Source organism: Apteryx mantelli, chromosome 5 (genome assembly GCF_036417845.1).
Source record: "Apteryx mantelli isolate bAptMan1 chromosome 5, bAptMan1.hap1, whole genome shotgun sequence".
Classification (NCBI taxonomy): Eukaryota; Metazoa; Chordata; class Aves; order Apterygiformes; family Apterygidae; genus Apteryx; species Apteryx mantelli.
In genome coordinates, this window is record NC_089982.1 from 73,701,329 (window position 1) to 73,722,864 (window position 21,536).

Consider the following 21,536-nt stretch of genomic DNA (forward strand, 5'->3'; position numbering starts at 1 on the left):
CAAAGACTAAATCCTCTTAGATGCAATCAATACCAAAATAGTCCAATTGTTAGTGTGTTTAATCTCAGATTTGGTAATCCAGCATTTTGACATCCTATGTTCTATAGAAAAAGGCCTTGGAAACATGATGGCCTTAAGGTTGGGATATCACATGATGGAAAAGACTGGTTATGAATACCATCTAAAAGAGAAGTTAGTAATAAGCAAACACATTAGCATTGCAAAATATTGCATGTAATCCTGCATTGGCAAGGCTGAGGATTATATGATTTATTGTGGACAGCATTTTCCTCTTATTTTTGCATTGTAAGAAGAATTCATGGGATTTTGATGAAATTGTTTGTGAGGCTTGTCAAAACCCGGTTACATTTCCTTAAGGCTTAAGGTATTGAGTTAATTCATTGGCGAACAGAATTGTGTGATATTAAACATAAATGCCTGTTACAGAAGGCATGTTTAAGCAACTGAAGAATCATCCATTTCAGTACCAAACTACTCAGTAAGGGCTGAGAACTAGTATTTATTGATATTATTAGCTTTGAGAAAACATCATCCTGGCTTCAAAGTACCGAAAAGCCATAAAAACCCACATAATCATCTAGCCTACGATTTGTCCCTTACAAGCATTACAGGTGTATTTTATCTATGTGTGTTAGCACTCTGCAGGAAACACAATCTGATGATCATATCTGGGTACTTAGCTGTACTTTTAAACACAGCGTGTACACTCATAGCTGCCATTTAAAGATGGGACACGTGCATTAAAATAAAAATATTTATTTAGATTCAAAGGACTGGCAATATGAAAGCCCATGGATCAGTATTTACTAAAACTTGAATTCAGTGGATATGGTACTTGATTGTACTCACATACTGGTTAAACTGAAGTAGAGATATACCTATTTATAGTAGGTGTAATTCAGAGATACCCTATACATATAGTCTTGTGTTTTCTTTCCTTGCTGCAGGAAATGCATTACCCAGAGACAAAATTTTCTGAACACTGTTGTTCAGTTTCCTTAACCATGAGCCAGACTTGACATACAAACTCACTCCAGAATTTAGAAATGAACTTACCAACTCTATGGCAGCACATTTGTATCTATTATTAGAACATGTTCTCTTCACAAAGAGTGATGATGTATGTTTTTCTGTTTAAAAAATTGCTTGTTTTTTCTAGGATTTTGAAGAATTACAGAAACAACTTGACTCTAGACTCCAGAATACTGAGATGTCAGGAGCCCATAATTCAGAGTACCAGACCCTAGAAGACTTAGAAAGAAAAGAAAGAGAATATTCTGAGCACATAATAGATAATGTAACTTTCTAATTTTTCTGTTCTGAAATTTCATTTTAATGTTGTTCTCTTGATGAGGTATATTTTCTTTTTTACTGTTGTGTTGACTAGTCCACAGTTAGTATTTTAGATGTGCATGGGTCCTGAACAGTTTTTCATTGCTCCAGCAAAGTATTTCCAACTCCCTTTGGGAGCCAACATCTTTCATACAAACACTGTTTCATCATGCTGGGTTTAGAGCTGATGAATGTGCATTGCTTACCAGGTGGTAAGGTGCATTTCAAGCCTGACTTTTAGGAATTTTATCATAGCACCTTGCTTTCTTCCCCACATCTGTATTCAGATAACACTTAGCTTCCAATACTCCATAATTGAGTAAGAGAATAATAGGAGAATAAAAAATTTTCAGCTGAAATAATTACTAATGAAATAATTACAGTATGACCTTTTAGTATGATTTGCACATTTGCTTTAGCAAAAACTTTGCTTTAGCAGCTTTGCACATTATACTATATTTACTTAGTTTTTGATGTGAAAAACATAATTTGATTGTTGACATTTCATCCTCAAAATAATATTTTTTCCCTTCAGTAGCTTCACTGTGTCCAAATTAGTTTATAGGCTAGAAAAGTGGAGGTTAAAAGTATCCTGCATATTATTTTCTAGTAAATTGGATAATCTGAAAGATAATCTCCATTTCCAGTCCTTTTTTTGAGATATGAGCAAATTGACTGCTGATGAAAATGAGAGACTAGTCAGGCTGATAGCTCTGTAGACTATCTGCACTGATTGACCATGGCACTTCAGTCGAACTGAACAGCCCATTATCTCAGCCTTGGGCATTTTCCATAGAGGACTTAACATTTTTTAGTGTCTAATGGTTAAGTGCTTCACTGGGAATTTTCTTGGCTTTCTTTTGAATCTCTGTGCCTTTCATTTTATAGTGGAAGATCTGGTAATGATAGTAGACCCATGTAAAGTTTCTTTTGCAATTTAACTTTGTTCAATGAAAAATTGATTGTTTAGGGCCCTGCAGTGTTAGTCATAAAAAAAACCCTGCATGACAGCTTCACTGAGCAGCATGAGGCAGTTATTCACCATCAGCAGTCATTCTTTAGTGGATCTGTCACTATTGTACCCGCAGATGCTTTTCACCTGTATTTAAAATGGCTATACTATACACACATTCTTATAGATTCTATACAAAGATCAGGACCTTGAACTATTCATCTCTTTCCTCAGTAATATAAAGGTATTCTTTACCATAAAAATAAAAAACTCAGATTCTTAATACAAATCCTCATGATGAATACATTTTCTTAGCTTTATGCATACTAGTAATCCTACTGAAAGCAACAGAATACCCACACGTACAGAGTTATGCAGTTGTTTGTGGGATCAGAGTCTCAAACTAGAGATTACCCATATGATAATATATTCAAATGGGCACATGCAACTTTTGAAACTGTATGAAGTACTTAATTTCTGGATTGTTGAGTGGTTATGTAGCATGTAGCTATAAAAGGCTTAGATGGTGAAAAGCAGTGAAGATTTTTGGATTAAAAAAAAAAAAAAGGAAAACAATCTTGTTTGTCCAAAATGCTTAGTCCTACACATAAAGAAACATCCCAGAAAAAAGGTTACATTTTATTATCCTCTTTACTTTTCCTATTATTACTAATAACATGCTGTACTAGGCTTTAGTGGATGCAACATGTGGCAAGCTAACAGCAAACTCTTAGAAAAATTGTACTGAATGACTCCCATAAAAAAGGTCAGGATTGGCCAAACATACCGCTTACTGGTTATGTGCCATCGACACGTGCCATTATATAGTAAATAGTCTCTGGAGATAGTTTTGCAAAATATTCACTATAATTGATATTGAAAGCTGTAATCTCAGTGACTTGTATCTTATAGGGTAATGAAATATTAGATGATTCATGAGGGAAAATGGTTTCTGGTTTGATTCTTGTTCCACAGATGGAAGCTTTCTGGAAGCAGGCTGACAAAGCCCAGCAATTTCTTTTGGACCAGTCAAAATGCTCAAGTGCCAAAGCAACAAAGATAACTATGGATCTGACTGAAAGGATGATTGCAGTAGAAGGGTTATTAAGTAAATCACAGGATTTGCATGCAATGGTAAAGTACAAAAAGAATAAAAGTTGAGAGGTATTTAGTCAATCTAAACACAAAGCACGATGCAAATAGCATCTGTCAGTCCTGTATCATGAATAACAGACTGTTCAACTATTCTCTTCCAGCTTTGTTGCAAAGAGCTTCCCTTGCAGTTTATAGAGGCTCATAAGAGGGTAAACTCTTCACTTGAATTCTATTTCTTAAAATAGAGTTTAGGCAGTCATGTTAGGAAAAAGTGATGTGCACAATATTAATGTAGTCAGTGAGCCAGCAGCAAGAGTGCTAGACCTCACAATGAAGAGAACCATTTCCCTGGGCATTAGGACATTTCTTTTTCTTTCAGTTTATTTATTCCACTTTGCCCGGGCAACCATAATTTAAATTAAGATTTTTCAATTGAGGGTGATTCTGTGTGTCCTGTGTTAACTGCAATTAAAAACCCCACAGCATCTCTTAGGAACATAGTCTTTAGAGGACAAATATGTTTATAAATGCATCGGCACTCTGCTTTTCATTGCGGCACGTCTAACAGATCCTTGGGCCAGATCTTTATTTACTTTTTGAATACTGAAAGAGTTGCTTGGAATTTATAGATAACTGTACAAACGATCTGGCCCACTGCATTTGTTAGTGACTTGGAGAATAAATGAACAGCTAACTTTATTTTTGCTTACTAATAAAAGATACAGTAATTATTAACTTATTAGTTTTGCAGTAGAACAACATAGACTAAGCTGGCCACATATGAAGACAGTCTTTGCAGCTGATCACACCTGACCCACACTGGGCTACCATATAGGAACATCTCTCAGATGGGCAGATTTCAAATGATGTGTTTGGACATGAGATATAGTGATTTTCCTGCCTGAAGTCACTACTGTGACACTTGCATCTCATTGCAAAAGTCACCACCTGTGGGTCTCCGTTAACCAGGATAGCTGTTACTCTCTTTACAGGCTAGCATCTTTGTTTAAAGCAGTTTCAGTTTAAGATAGATCTCACTGCTTACTGCAGTCCTGAGATTCTTCTCTAATAGCACAGTGGAAGCTGCTAGACCACATGCAATTATACCCATTTTAAATACATTCACTGAACTCCAGCATGTATTTGGAGGAATCCCAGCCGTATCAAATTCAGACATCTGTCCTCATTGCCAAATGAAGGCACACGCTAGTGCAGTGTATAGGGTCTTGAAAAGAGGTCCAGGTCCTCCATGTGGTCTCTTTGCCCCTTTTCCCCCCTTGAGTATTTATGGTTTTTCCATCATTATTGTCTTCCTGACTGCTACAAATAATTAAAAATACTGATAGCTTTAGATTAACTCTTTTCCTGATGCAAATGATCACACAACTGAGCCCACTGCCATGCCATACCAGTCCAGAGTTTCAGAAGTTTACATGTATGAAGGTTGTTATTCACACTGTCTTGAGAAGCTTCCTTTCTAAATTGTTTTGAGACTGAATAAGCTAATGAAAGGACAAGCATAACCTAAGACCTATACTTAGTTTCTACCTGCAATTTTCTTGTTTGTTTTCAGGACATTCAGGAAAGGTTATTTAACTGGGAGCTTATGGTAAAAGTGGTCGATTCACTGAAGTCATATATACCAGAAGAGTGCAAATGCAGATTAAATACTGTATCAAATATTCTGGACCATTTAACTGTGAAGAATAATCTCTCAGTCCGACAAAAGGAAGAGCTTTTAACAGACCTGCACAAGGCCTTCTGGGAACAACTAGCACATTTCAGTAATGGTGAGTACTTTAGACAAGAGCTCATAATGTAACTAACGGGTATGCATTCTCACATTTGTTTTAAGTCGTACAAAAATTATGGTTTTGGCTGTATAGCCTGCTGTTTTAAAAGGGTATTGATGAATCGGCCCAGAACACTATTGCTATGAAGGCTAGATGCTTAGAACAGGAACTTTAGCTTCATCCCTTCCAGGTCTTGTTCCAGGCTATGAACTTATTCTACATTTCACATAATCTTTATCTTATTTCTTTAATTCAAAGACAGAGTCCCATTTACTGCAGCTGTTTGAGAGATTTCTCCATTTCATGTTTACCTGCTTGATGTCACTGGTGATGCTGGCAGCTCTTCAGGACAGTAGTAGCTGTATATGTGCAAAGTATTGTCCCGTGATCTCCCGCTAGCATGTGGAGCCAAGAGAAGACACGCAAGACATAGTGGTGCTGTCACTCTTACAAGATATCATTTTTAGTCTTACAGTCTTCACACATTCACCGCTTTTACTATATCAGACTAAGATACTTTAAAAACTAGAAGTCTTTATCTTACCCTTAAAATAAGAAATAGAAAAACACTCTTCTACTAAAATGACATCAGGGTTAGAGTTCCATGAACTGAATAGTCAGAACATATATTCTTGTTGCAGTAAGTTTTTGCTGCAGTGCTGCTCATTCTCATCACTAAACCTGAAAGTGAAATTGTGCCATATCTTAGGGTCAGAAATTTTCATTCTGCAGGCTAGCTCTGCTTTAAGAACATCTATTAGTCGTATGAACCAACAGTTTACTGATACTCATGGATTCATAAATACCACAATATTGAGTACATCATGGATGTTTGCTCTTAAAACTGGCATGCCTTGCACAGTCTTTGCTTTGGTTCAACCATTAAAATTTAAGTGTGAATTTATGCCAGTGTTTTTTTTTTCCAGTCATGTTTCTCTTGTTCAAAGCAGAAATACCTCTGTCATAGCCTTGATTTTATGCAAAGTGGGCACTTACAGTTATAAAGAGTAAAGCCTGTGCAGGAGGGCATTAGTATTCAGCAACCTCCTGCTTTTAGAGACAAGTGAGACATACTGTATGCTAGTTTTCTTTAAAAGAAAAAAAACAAAAAACACACAAAAACACACACACAGCCAGAGTGCAGTATCTTCACAAGAAAGAGTCAATATAAATTGACCTTGGTTGGGAGCTCCTAAATGCAGTAGTTATACTGTACCTATAATTCACACACAGAACACAAAGCCAGAGAGAATCTGTACTCCTAGGAAACAAAGAGGGAAGTAGTAAAGAATCAAGTAGTGTATAAAAATAAGTTACTACATTTATTCAGATGACATTTTTATTAGACTTTCTTACACTTCCAGTGAATCTTACACTTCCAGTGAATCATCAGCCTGTGGATAAGCGCAATGAATTAACCTAGAAAATGAGTAATGTGCACGATATTACAATACTGTACTATATTTCTCCACAAAAGAATTTCTAAAAGCAGCTCAATGTGGTTGCAGAACAAGAGCCAACTCTTCTTTTGCATTCTCCCTTAGTTGCAATCGTGGAGTGAAGTACTAATCTAACTATGGAGGAAAAACAAATAGAGTTCTTAGGTACGAAGGCAATATGAAATGAAGAAGTGGCAGAACATTGTAAGGACTGATTCCACTCTGCAGCACACAGTCTAGATAGCAGATTCATGGACTTATAAGTCCCCTGGAGCAAAAAGATGGATAAGGAAGGAAGAACTGAGCCCCAACTATTTTTTGATACTAGCACAGAATCAGAGGGACCTTGAAACCTTTTGCTGCAGGTTCTTGGAGGAGTCACTTGGAAACCCCAGTATGGCTACATGCTAGTTTAATTTGAACTAGGTTCTGCTCTGGACCTGTTCTCCCCACCATGTGTTACCACCCCTGTCCTTGCAGTAGCTTTGGCATATCTGCAATTAGACAGTGAGCCACTTTAGACCTCCCCTAAGGTGGAGGGTGACAGAGGTCAGGTGGGTGGGAATCTGCTTCTTGCACTAACTCACCACCTTACCTTTGCATGAAGAGCAACACCAGGGAAAGGGAGGGTGCAGGATGATAATGATCCAGAAACTGATAGATTTAAGTGTTGTGTAACAACACAAAACTTCCTATCTAAAAAGACCATCAGGGTAAGAATCAGCTCTGAAATCCTGCATGGTAATTACTTGGCTATTTCCCTCACTAACAAATTTCTGTGAGCTTATGTTGTGTGACAGTAGCAGATGCCACATTTTCCCTGTGGAGTTACAGCATCTGATCACTGGTGGTTTATGTTCCAGAATGTGTCCAGCAAAGTAAAGACCTGATCCTGAAACAACTGGAGTACCATGCAAAGAAGAGAGAAGAGTTCAAACACAGACAGAAAGCTGAACAAGGGAGTCTCCTCAGTAAAACTTTTCATACTGAAGATTTTCATGATTTTCTTAAGGTGAGCACGTAAAGACTTCTTTTCACTGTTCTATTAGTTTGTAAGGCCAAACTTGCTTCAGATTTCTCCCAATCCTATAAAATTAGGATTTGGGGTCCTCCTGAGAATCATGTGCAGTAGCATAGGGAGGAAAGGGGAAGAGATCATATCACCTAGTTTTGCCTAGAGGCTTTTCCTCCCGTGTTGCAATTGTGATGCTGGAACCAAATGTCAAAGGGCATTTGTTAACTGTAGATTGGATGTTTTCTACAAGACATCCTTTACTTGCACGCTGCATGTTTGGTTTAAAGTAGGAAATCTATGGCCTGTGTTACAGAAAAGAGCAGACTGTGCTGATCTAATTGCCTTTTTATGAGTGAGGTTACTGAGGCTCAGAAGACTATTAAATGTCACATAAGCAGAAGGAAAACTCATTTTGAGTGCTGACAGGATACCTTAGAGAAGATTTGCAATATATCATTTGATACAGTATCCAATGACCAATGTAATGGTTTTTTGGCCACATTTTCTATAGAACTGTAGTGTTAGTTTTCAAAACGTATATACTAAAATCGGTTCTGAGTTGTAAATGCTGAGAGCTGCAAAACTTCTATAACAGTTGAGAACCACAGACCCAAGTTAAGAAAAAAATCAATCCTCAATTTTCATGAAAAGAAATACTTTAAAGTGCTTACATCGGGCAGCATTAAACTTTTGTTGAAACCTAATAGCTTAGATAAATTGCTCTATGAGAAGACGTAGATTCCTACTGTAGCTAATTGTCAAAGTTTGTTGATATCAAACACTTCAATCTTGTATTGCAGGCCAGGTTCTTTAATTATATTGTATGATTTAGATAATGCAATTACTGTTCTTTTACTGCAACACCTGTCTGGTGTAGTTCACTTCAGAAGTCCTTTCACTACCATATATGAACAGGAAAGATTCCAGGCACTTTAAGACAGTACATTTTACTACTTTGGCTTTTCATGTTTTCTTGAGACAGATAATTTTTATCATCCATTTTTGTATCCATTGACCACTTGTGAATGCATTTTCTTCATGCACATCATTCATAAGATTCTTGGACACATCTCAACTTTGTTAAATGAAGCTTAGAAATTATGTTAAGATCTCTGCCCTACAAAGCTTAGGTCACACAGCTTTGTACAGGAGATGCTCTATTCTACAGAGCTGAGTAAGGTAACAAATATGCTTAGTTAAACTGTAGAATAACAATCTGCCTATTACAGGCTGAGTGAGAATTGGGAGATGTGACAGTTTGCACTTCATGGTGCAGCACAGAACACAAATGATTCTTAATGTTATGACATGCCCATGTGCAAGTAAAAAAAGCCAGAGATTTAAGCCTTTCAACTACCACAGTGGAGAAACCCTTTTGGCCTAGAACAGATGGGGCCTTGAGTCCAGAGGCTCTCTGGATAAAAAGAAAAATATGCATGTATGCACCTCCCATGATTTAACTTAAATAGTCAAATAATTATTGTTTGCAAAAATAATTCCCTTAGCAGAGAGAAGCAGTTTTAAGTCTGGCCCATGGTTTCATAGCTAGCCCAGCAGTAGAGTTGGCCTGAAGCCTCACCATTAGCCCAGAGCTTTTCCCGTCTAACACCTATTTCTCCCTGCTGCCTCAAAGGGCTGCTACCACCATGGTAGCAGCCTGCACAGTAACTGACCTTTCTGCTGAATTTTAACTGGTTGCCAATTAGGGAGATGGCTTTCACAATTGCTTCACATTGGTTTCTTCTGAGCACAGGTTGGATGGTAATGATTTGATTGCTGCAATTCTGATTTTTGTATGAAAGAATGACCTAGATAATAAAGGTTAGAGTCCCTGTATCATGGCATCTCCTTCATCTATGTTTTCACTGCTGGAAATGGATTTTTTTTTTTTTTTTTTTTTTTTTTTTTTTTTTTACGAGCAGAGAACATAGGAATGATCCAGTGAGGCACACAAGCCAAAAAGTACCAAAGTTACAGTAACCCAGTCTTGCTCAGCCTACTCCTGTGGACAAACAAGTTACAGCAATTAAGTCAAATTCCACAGTCAACTATGGTTTCATGATAAGAGCAAACTTTAAAGTCCACCTCTAGAAGAGTAACTTGTGCATGAAGAGTTTAAGAGCACTTTTGTGTTCTTTAGGAGTGCTCTATTCACAGACCTAGCAATGAAAGCCATAGTAACCATGCAATGCAAGAGGGCACTGGCAATTTAAGTGTCTTCAAAACATGGAATATTCATTTCAAGACCCCTCATTAGTCTATAAAATGAGATGTTTTTAATTCATGAAATTCAGTCTTCCCTTATAGCCCAAATATGCCCAGATTAAGGTGCTAAAGACAAGTTTCATGCCCCTCTGAGCTGCAGTTCCAGATTAGCAATTAGATTATTATTGTGATGTTACAACAGGGTCTGAGAGGATCACAAGAAACTACGAAGGCAACATTTTCAGCTGTTTATATAGACCTGTGTTTCTCTTAGGCTTACCAGGAACTGTTAGAGAAGCATCGGCAGATACAGTGGGACCTGGAAGAGGAGGATGACTGTGAGAGCGCAGAGGCTGTTACTGACCTCTACAAGGTGCCACTTCCAATGATATCTTTTAATTACTAAAATGAATTCTGAAAATCCTGTAATCCCATTACACAGAGTAAGGTATCCCAGGTGAAATTGCAGGAGACTTACAAAAAGTTGTGGCAGTTCTAGGAAACCTAGTTGGCAAACCAGTAGATATAGACAGAAGGACAGTCTTCCATATAGCTTGCCTTCTCCATTATCTTGCCAATACACAGTGTTTCTTAACTTTGCATTAGTCAGAAAGCGTCCATGTGATCTGCCAAAACATGCTGCCTAGGTGGCTGATGAGGCTGCAGTAATGTTGACAGCATACTATGTCTGGCATTACTACCAGGATAAAAAGTTTCGTTTATGTACCATAATTATCTCTTCCGCACCATGTAGGATGATACTATTCTTGGCTGACTTCACTACATCTCTAAAAGTAGTTCTCATCTCCTCTCAGGGAAATTGTTTTGACAGTGCTCAGTTCCCTGAAATAAGTTCAGATCTTTGTTAAAGTAATATTTTTACACTTAATCTTACTGATTTGGAAAATATATAGAGGCTTCATGCTTTTGCATCATCTTCAATTAACTATTTTCTGTGTGCACACAAAAGAAATAAGATAAATGGTCTATCTGATGAAGAACAAAGCTGTAGCCAGCAGTGACCTTTAATTAGGCTGGAACTAATCACTTTCAGCTCAACAGGATCTTTGTTATGATTAATTATGGCCAGATTGGATGTTGTGGAAACTTGCAGTCCCCATCACCTCAGGATAAGATACCCACAGTCTTAATTAGCAGAAGTAGCTTGATAGTGCATTTATTTTGCTTTATAAGAAGTTTTGCACTTTTTCAAACTCAACTGGAGGGAAAAAAAAAACAGACTGGAGTCACCATCTTTAGAAGAAATAGTTTTAAAGTAGTTTTATGTACTACTGCAGGCAACTGAGTGTCTGAGAAAACTACTGCTTTAGAGAGAAGTGGAATTTGCTTAGAGGGCTATGCTTGTGAATCTGAGATTTTGTACAAAGCTATTTAGTTTAGGAAAAGTCAACATGCTTGCTGATATTGGTGCACACAGTCCATTCTCTGGAGTTACCGAGTTCTTCTCTACCCCTTTCCTCATTTCACAGGAAGCCTGTGGAGACCAAGCAATTGTTTGCCCTGCACAGCTCCACTTCATTTGTGAAATTATATTGCTTTCTTTTATTGTGTACTTTGCTTTACTGACACTAAGACCAGACTGAAAATCCTATTTCTTTCAGCAATGTTTAGCTAAGCTTTCTTTTCTATTGAAGAAAAACTGGTGTGGATGAATTAAGTGTTTCTAGATCTGCCAAGTTTCTGAGAAAGTTGCACAGACTTGAACTCTGCCAATTTACCCAGCTCTAAGCCATTATATTCCATATTACAACTGCTTCCTTATTCCTATACCCATACAAACCCTGGCAAACATGAAAAATGGCAAATTCTGTGATCCAACTGGCATCTAATGGATGAGAGTCCACAAATCTTAACTTCCACCTGTTTTTACAATAAACCATTTTTTTATTGTGATATTTAACACAGTGAACAACTGCACTTTCTCCTTTTAGCCCTGAATACAGATACTTCAGACCGTTTTAGAAGAACAAATTGCTTTTGCATATATCTTGTAAGCAGCACAAGCTAGAAAGAAGAGAAAGTACAAGTCAGCATAGCCCCACTTTAGAGAAGTAGGGCTATTCTGACTTCCACAGCTGAGGGAAGAAGTGCAGTAGTTATAAATTTTGTCCATTACCTGAAGCACAGAAACAAAAGTAGATTTGCCACTAAGGAAAAGAATTGCATCTCAGTCACAGTGCCATTGCTTCTCACTCTGCTCCACCATGCTTTCGGAGGGAAAGTGCACCGTGGAAAAACAGGAACCTTTCCCTGGACAGCAGGGCTGCACCTCTTCACTTGGTTTCCCCAAGTTCTGCTAGGGAGAAGCTTCTGCTACCAGTAGTGAAAGCAAGATACCCATGGGAAAGGGAGAAGATGCTCCACACTGTGGGCAGAGGTGCGACTGCAGCTCAGGTAGACCTGAGCAAGCCAACATTAGAGCAGCTGGCAGGTACCAGCAACCCTCCCAAGGCGATGTTTGGTACTGTGCTGCCAGAGCCATGCAGTGAACCAGCTAGTTTGTAGAGCAAGCTGATCTGGGCAAGGAAGAGGATAATTGAAAGATTTGGCTAAGCGTTCTGCTGTTTAGTTAATCTCCGTGTTTTCCTACGTGCAAGTATATATTGCTAAAGAGGTTAGAAGGCAAGAAAAAGCCCTTTTCAGTTAATATGTAGAGAATTCTGTTAAGTTGCTGTTTACCATTTCACTAGAAACGGAAGCCTAGCAATATTACTGAGTTGAATGAAACTCTGTAGTCACTCTAGCATACTACTCAGATATTTAGATAAATATTCCCCACCCTATGGTCCACAAGACATCCAGAGATAGACAGCAAGACAGTTTCAAAAAGATATGTTCATACTTTCATAAACAGAGAGAGGGAGGAACTAGAAGTAGCAAAATATTTAGAGTTAAGCAATTTTCATTATGTTGCAAATGAAAATTAGCCTGGCAAGACTGCACAAAGTGATTATGCTTTTTTTTTTTTTTCTCTCCTTTCCACAAGTTAAATGTCCCTTGGATTTAAGGGGAATAAAAGTGAGATGTCTTTCTAGGAGCTAATTACCCAAAACCAAGAGGAGATGAAATGTTGTCTAAATCATAGTTTCTCCGTAACCAAGACTTAAGCAACAATATTCCATATGCCCTACCAAGTAGAAGTTATTACAGACTTTTATACCGTCTACAGGCACAGGATTAAAGGCAATCTATGACACATTTCATCTGGACTGAGCAATCTAGTTTTGTCCCACACCTATAGGTTTTAGTGTCCCAGACAAATTCCTGCCTGTCTACAAGTTGCCATCCTGACTTTAATTAGAAACCCACAGAATTCAAATGAATCACAGCACACCATTCAGATTAATGGCATTAGAACCTGAATCATGTTTTTAAACACATCCAAGCCCTCTATTTCCTTAAGTTACTTTTATGATTTTTATGAAGTCCTAGGAGCTCTGTCAATATTGCAAATTATCAGGTAAACACCAGTATCCTACAGAAGAACATCTGTATTGGCTCAGACACAAGACCATTTGGTGTAACATCCAATAGGTTTGTGCACTGTAACAGCACCAGATGTTTTAGACCAGTGCATAATATCCAGTTATATAGAATTAAGTCACTTTCTAAGATATATCTTCAGTTACCAGACTCTTTCAAACCAGCTGCCTTAGAGCACACAGGTGCCTCCTTCCCATATTAACTTTCTAAATCACCCATCCCCATTTAAGTACTGTACCTAAACTTGTACTGTGGATTACTTAAACCTGAGTAAATCCTCAAAGGAGACAGCCTAATACTGCTGTTTTGTTGTGCCCCTTGCGATAAGTTCGCTGCCTTCGACACTCAGCAGGTCTGTACCTGTAACATCTCTGTGCAAGCACAAGCAGAGCCGCCCTTTGCTTTACCCAGCAAAGGCACAAAGCTCTCAAAAAACTGAACTTGGTCAAATTCACTCCACCAACTGCAGAAGTTCAAATGCCCAGCCACAGCCCTAACTTCATGGTCCTTAACTACTATATTCAAAAAGCCATTGGACCTTTTTCCCCCACCAAGAGAAAGGGATGTAGCAAGACTCAGATGTACCTTCTTCTCCAAGACCCACCTCAGCACTCCCAAAACCATTTTTTCTACTATGCATCCTTCACTCTACCTTTCCGACACCACTTTTAAACACCTTTATCAACTCTGTAATTACCCCTTTATTCTACTTGACCTGCAATTGTTTATAGCACCTGTTTCTAGGTAGTTTTTTCCTTTAGTACAGCTGAGGGAGATGATTAGACCTTTTATTAACTCTTTCAAGGACAATGCAATGAGGGGTGTATTGTATATAATAATCTGTATACATTATATATATAATGTATGTTGTATATATGCATTATATGTGTGTATATAATACATTGTATATTTAATGTATTTACATTATCACAGCCACTAAAATGCTGGTTGGTTGTAGTTTAAAAGCAGGTCACCAAAGCCTTAATTTTCTTTAATAAACTAGAAATGGATTTGGCCTTTCAGCTTTAGGTTGTCCAAATATACTTAATAAAATGTTTCAGACCTCCTTTTCTCCTTCAGTTGTACACTAGTATGGCTTGATTTATTTCAGCAGATTTATCTTGGTTTGTCTTGGTATAAGCAAACAGAGAAGCAAACCTGATGGACTCAAATACATGCAAAAGTAGAGAGATAACCTCAGTGCAAGGGATAGTATCAGGAAAAGGTCACCATGTGACAAAATAGGGGACCAGTGAATATCCTGGGGTCTGAAAGAAGAGATGTCACTTCACTGTGATTGCCACTCACCTGCGGGAGACCATTCTTATCTTGTTTTCACTGTGTTCTTCTAAGCTTTTCTCAAATTCCTCTGCTTATTTTTTTTCCATTTTTTGCATCTTATAAATAGTTCATAAGTTCACCAAGACAGATTTATACAACCCTCTAGTACTACTGTAGCCTGTAGTGCTATAGTACATCAAATAATTATCCAAATTGGTGAATAAATATATAAAAATGCAATGATCTGGAGGCTGACTGTGAAAATAATAATTGAATAAGTTTGTTTTGTGTATACATGAATAAATCAATTAAAATGATTTAACCAAGATCAATGTAATCTCTTGATGCCTGAAGTGAATGTATGAGTTTATATTTGGAGGATAGTGTAGACTTTTCAGCCATACTAGTGGGTTAAAATACTGCATTATAGGTGAATAGTCTGTGTCCAGTCTGTCTAGATTTTTGACCTCTTACCAGGCAAGCTTGGTCTAATTCTGCTTTTTGACATTGATTAAATTTGATCTGTTCATTTCAATCAAAGCTCTGAGGTCTTTATCTCTACCACTATGTTGGTACATTCAGTAACAGTTCTGTAAAACTTTTCCATAATATTGCTACAGTCGTAGCTAATTTTTCCCTCTGTTAGCCACAACTAAAGCTATTTTTGAAGTGCAAGTTGAGCAATGGGTGCAAGTGATTTTGACTCTCACACTAACTCATAACTGAAGGAGGAGTAATATAAGAGGTAATTGAAAGCTCAGCCTAATATTTTCATAAGCGAAAATCTTTAGAGTTGTCCCATACACAAGGGATATTGCGTTGCAATAACAGTTTTGCATTGCTTTTGGTAGTTTTTGAATTACAGTGTTTTTACTGTAATTTGTTTTTACATGGCAGTAAAAGTACCCTCCTCCCCCAATTATGTCCTCTTCTGTTTCTTGTGATCTCTTAAAAAGATTAAGGACTAACTCCTTACAAGTCTGTTTCAACTTTAGCATATTGGATGTTACCTAGCCTTTAATCTTTTCTTTCTCCTTTCTTTTGTGAACTACTTGCTTGTTTCAGCAGGGAAAGGAGAGTGTGAAAAGAGGTTGGTGGTTAACAATTCATTATTAAGAAAACACACGTGCAGGTTACGCAAAAAGAAATCAGTTAACAGCTGAGAATTACACAGTCACTGGTAAGATAATTATTCTTCCTCAACCTTAACATCAAAAGCATGAAAACACACAATTTACTGTCATTTATAATTCCTCTCTGCTGATAGCACTTCAACAGAATGTTATTACATTTGACTTGACAGGACATAGAAATGCACAGGAATTTAGATTAATAGGTATTAACTAATGAATATTATCAGCAGGCAAGGCAATAAACATTTTATGAATGGGTAAACATGAATGTGAGGTTGAGGTAAAGTGTTTGATTTTTTTCCTCAGTTAATAAAAAGGGAAAACTTAATTTTGTCAAAATATGAAGTACAGGTTCTTAGACACTTATTCTTTCATTCCTTGCCTTAGGTAACCTCATTAACATGAGATGCTTAGGGATGTTTTGTGTAGACTGGACTACATTTGTGGGTATCCAGAGCTAGCTGGTTTTCAAGATGAATCACCCACAGCTTGTCTCAGGTGAAAGACCACACTCAAGAGACCCCCCCCCAATTCTAAAGGCCACTTTTGAAAATTTAACCTACAAGGTTGAAAGACACTGTGATCTAATAGATTAAGTTTGTGACCTCTTAGCAGGCGAGCTCGGTCTAATTCTGTTTTTTAATACTGATCAAATGCTGTCTGTTCATTTCAATTAAAGCTTTGAGATCTTTACCACTATGTTTGCATATTCTGTTACAGTTCTGTGACACATTTCTGTAATATTGCTACAATCATATCTAAAGTTTTCCTGCGTTAGCCACTGCTAAAGCTTCTACAAAGTTTATGATTTTGCAGTTGCATGCCACACCTTGCTAGAAGGCCCAGTATCCTTCTTTGGCCTTTCCTATCTTACCACCAAACAACCTGGCTCCTTCTTTATGCCCAAAGTGACTGATTACCTACATGTCTGGCCTTGATCAAGAGTTGGCAGTAAGCTGCAGAAATTCAGCTCATTTGCATGTTTTTACAAAGAGTCACTGTGGATGTATGGATGTGTTGATGTGAAATACAAGATACTCGATATGGATAGGCTTCATTCTGAAGTTTGCTTCCTGCCTTATTGCATAGGGAAACCTCTACATGGATTTAGAATTTGTTAATAGTTAGATCTAGTGTAGCCCATAACCTTATCTGCGAAGGGATATTTTTAAAAAAGGATGGGGAGTTCAAAAGAGAAGGTTGAACCTGCCTTCTGAATAAATCAAGGACCAATGAGGTGGCAAAACTGGAATTTCAGTGAACTCTCATTTTTAATGCATGTAAATTAAATACTTTTATTTTATTGATTAGCTTGCACAAAGGATGACTTCAGTATCAACTGCCTAGTAGCAAGGCACTGTGTTTCACTGGTAGGGTACTGGATGCATTTTAGCAATTAACATTCCAATATTCTTCACATGGAGGAGAGGCAGAAGGCTATGCATCAAACTTTTCCCAATTCAGCCTGAGTTGATAATGCAAAGTATCTTCTATTGGCCAGTGTTGTCCAAGAAAGCTTGCAGTATCCATGGGATGTATGATCTGTGTATTGAGTTCCTGCCCTTAATCAGATACAGTAAAGTTTGTGGGATGAATCTCTTGGCATTTAGCTTACAGTACAACCAACCAACCTTTCTAAATATGTTTTCCTGCTTCATAATTTCATTATTCATTTTATTTTCATCTACATGTAGGAACCTTCTAATCATTTGAAATGGGGAGGGGAAAAGCATTAATATTCTTTTGTTTTGTAGTGAAGTCTGATAAGCTGTGTATTTCCCCTGGTTTTTCACAAAATTATATATTTATTGCCTCGTTTGAAATTCAGATGCACTCAGCATTTAAATCTGAGCCCATTTTATTTCTGCACATACCCTGTGGTATTTCTTTATGCTTGATGAGTTTCTCTGGAGATTTTTTGAAAAGGTTTAAGATTGACTGTCAGATACTGCAGACAGGTTCATTCAGCATTGCAATCAGCAATCCTGTTAATAGAATCAATTTGAATAAATTGCATTTAGTAAAAGTTCTGAAAGCAAGAAGATGGCATATCAGGAAGTTTATAGGAACTATTTTGTAGGGCTTCTAGTCCAAAAATAAGATATTGGAAGCAGTAGGATTTCTTAATGGTTCTTTTTTTTCTCCTGTAGACAATAAACTTTATAATATGTTGTGCACTGTCCCCATTCGCAGCCTGACTCTGTTGCTGTTTCGTACTTCCCTTACAGCACAGATAATTTCAAACTATTTTGCCAGCTTGAATCACACCTGTAGAATTCAATCACATTTGCATTTTTTTCCTAAATCTAGTCTTACCTTTACCCTTACCATATTCTACAAGGCCATTCTACTACATTTCTACAAGCTCTGCATTAAACAGTGTACATCATACTATATTTGTGGTATAGTTCTTTGTGTAGAACATACTATCGTGGTAGGGTCTGAGCTGCAAGGACTGCGTCGGAGCTAATGTCCACATGGTTAAGTGTTCAGATTAAAGAAGCCAGTGACCAATTGTTCCTTGAACGCTGACGAACAGTTAGTAAGTAGTTTCATGGCCCTCACTGATGATGTTTTATTTTGTGATCATGGACTACACTTGAGACAAATCACAGAATCACAGAATCACAGAATCACTGAGGTTGGAAGGGACCTCTGGAGATCATCTAGTCCAACCCCCCTGCTCAAGCAGGGTCACCTAGAGCACATTGCACAGGATTGCATCCAGGCGCATTTTGAATATCTCCAGAGAAGGAGACTCCACCACCTCACGGGGCAACCTGTTCCAGTGCTCTGTCACCCTCACAGTGAAAAAGTTTTTCCTCATGTTAAGATGGAAGTGTCTGTGTTTCAGTTTGTGCCCATTGCCTCGCGTCCTGTCGCTCGGCACCACTGAAAAGAGTCTGGCCCCATCCTCTCGACACCCTCCCTTCAGATACTTGTACACATTGATAAGATCTCCTCTCAGCCTTCTCTTCTCCAAACTAAACAGGCCAAGCTCTCTCAGCCTTTCCTCATAAGAGAGATGCTCCAGTCCCCTAATCATCTTTGTGGCCCTTCGCTGGACTTGCTCCAGTAGTGCCACATCCCTCTTGTACTGGGGAGCCCAGAACTGGACGCAGTACTCCAGATGGGGCCTCACCAGGGCTGAGTAGAGGGGGAGAATCACCTCCCTCGACCTGCTGGCAACACTCTTCCTGATGCACCCCAGGATCCCATTGGCCTTCTTGGCCACAAGGGCACATTGCTGCCTCATGCTTAACTTGGTGTCCACCAGCACTCCCAGGTCCTTCTCCGCAGAGCTGCTTTCCAGCAGGTCAACCCCCAACCTGTACTGCTGCATGGGGTTATTCCTCCCCAGGTGCAGGACCCTGCACTTCCCTTTGTTGAATTTCATGAGGTTCCTCTCCGCCCACCTCTCCAGCCTGTCCAAGTCTCTTTGAATGGCAGCACAGCCCTCTGGCGTATCGGCCACTCCTCCCAGTTTTGTATCGTCAGCAAACTTGCTGAGGGTGCACTCTGTGCCTTCATCCAGGTCATTGATGAAGAAGTTGAACAAGACTGGACCCAGGACTGACCCCTGGGGGACACCGCTAGCTACAGGCCTCCAACTAGACTCTGTGCCACTGAGCACAACTCTCTGAGCTCTGCCATTCAGCCAGTTCTCAATCCACCTCACTGTCCACTCATCTAACCCACACTTCCTGAGCTTGTCTATGAGGATGCTATGGGAGACAGTGTCAAAAGCCTTGCTGAAGTCTAGGTAGACAACATCCACTGCTCTCCCCTCATCTACCCAGCCAGTCATTCCATCATAGAAGGCTATCAGATTGGTTAGGCATGATTTCCCCTTGGTGAAGCCATGCTGACTACTCCTGATCACCTTCTTTTCCTCCACATGCGTGGAGATGGCTTCCAGGATGAGCTGCTCCATCACCTTTCCAGGGATGGAGGTGAGGCTGACTGGCCTGTAGTTCCCTGGGTCCTCCTTCTTGCCCTTTTTAAAGACTGGGGTGACATTGGCTTTCTTCCAGTCCTCGGGCACCTCTCCTGTTCTCCATGACCTTTCAAATAAGTACAGGATCTGTACCCTACGCAGAACAGAATTTGTAGCAGAATTTAGAGTGGACAGTACAGTTAAGTAGCACTCTGTCTGAGGGTGCAGCACCAGAATGGTCCTCCTCCTTCTTGCATGCTGGTTTTCGTCATGCAAGAAATGAAAAATACTTACTGCTTAGTCTGGCCATAATGGAGGACTGCGTAAATGGACAACCATTTATGCACCCAGCATTTTCATTTCTAGAGAAAAAGAAGCTTGGGGACTGTTGATACCACTAATCTGACTTTCTTGTCCTTTCACACCACTTTCAGCAGAAAGCCATGAAGTACTTCACCAACAAAGTTAAGCATCTTCAATGTGAAGATCTAAAGATCACTACGTCCATCACACTTGTGAGGTTATGTAGTTATGTAATTATGTGGGATGAGGACCTAGTCACATTTTTCTTGGGTAACTATGCACCGACAGTGGAAGTGCCAAAGTATTCAAAACAATTTGAAGCTGCAGGGAATGCAAGCAGAATGCTGTGGTCTTTAAACAAAATGGCATGCCAACAAGTAACAAAATACCTTCTTTATGTTCTGTGCAGAAGATTTCCTAGTAAATAATAACACAGGGCCGTCAGCACACCAAAGAAATGCCGTCAGGCTGCAGCAAGATGTGTTACAAAGTGATATAGTTGCCATAATGGGAACTATTTCTTTAAGAATCAGCCCTTTGACTCCCTGCCTGTGATCTTTTGAGTTTGCAATAGAAATGGCCACGGACTCTTCTGTGCTGCCTCTGAACTATTTTAGACCCAAGAGAATTTCTTGTATCTTAAAACTGAGTAAAGGCAGGAGAATTAGCTTGCCTTGAAAGGCTAGAAAAGCTCAGAGAAAGATGGTTTAGAGGAGATACAATTATACTTGTTTAAATGTTGTATGGGATACTGAGATTAGATTCATGGGATCTTTGAGCTTATGCTAAAGCCTACAATTTGGAGACTTGAGATTTAAGGTAGAAAAATAGCAGCAGAAGAGAGATTTCAAACAAACCACTTTGCATTGGTGTTGGCAAGCTAAGCCAGGTCCACAGGTCCACGGATTATTAAGATAGTATAAGTCCTGCCTCTTGTAACACGAACTGGTAACTATAATAATAAAGGAGTGGGGGAGATCCTTTCTTCAGCACAGAATAAACCTGCATTGCGAATTGTCTGTGCTCTGATATGTACAGTCAGGTCTGAGAATACTCCTATGCCCTCTGGGGCATCTCTCAGCCGATAACCTGCTCCTGAATGGAGTAGCAGGTTTCATTCCACTTTTCAGTGTTTCCCAACATCTAGTCTAGTTATTTCATCTGGGGAAAGTTTAGCAGAGCTGAAGTAACTATAGTCAGTTGCTGCATAGGATGCACTTGTGGGCAGATGTCAGAAATTCTTTGGACTGTAATTTCCCATAAAACTGTATTTAGTTTAGTTGCAGTATGGTCCCTTACATTGTCCTTCCACTGCCCTGTTCCAGTGCTGCCAGAATTCTGATACTCATGCCCAGTGTCTAAATTCAGAAACCTGTAGCCCAATATACAAGCATTCAGAACACTTTGAGATTAAACAAAATCAGTGAGAGCTGTGTTCTGAAAATGTTGCATGCTTTAAACAGCTAAGAGTGGAAAAAAGATCAAGACGCCTCATCTTGCAGGTGTAGTGAACACCTTTGATAGTG

The 21,536-nt window shown here is 38.8% G+C and overlaps 1 protein-coding gene across 2 annotated transcripts in view; it reads left to right on the forward strand.

Annotated features, from left to right (window-relative positions):
- Window positions 1-21,536, forward strand: part of EVC (EvC ciliary complex subunit 1) — a 56,860-nt gene that overhangs the window by 11,690 nt on the left and 23,634 nt on the right. For both annotated transcript variants that reach the window (XM_067298241.1, XM_067298242.1), the window contains exons 7-11: window positions 1,181-1,318; window positions 3,281-3,439; window positions 4,974-5,190; window positions 7,496-7,644; window positions 10,127-10,225. In XM_067298241.1, coding sequence (XP_067154342.1) covers window positions 1,181-1,318; window positions 3,281-3,439; window positions 4,974-5,190; window positions 7,496-7,644; window positions 10,127-10,225 — 762 coding nt within the window. The remainder of the gene's footprint in view (window positions 1-1,180; window positions 1,319-3,280; window positions 3,440-4,973; window positions 5,191-7,495; window positions 7,645-10,126; window positions 10,226-21,536) is intronic.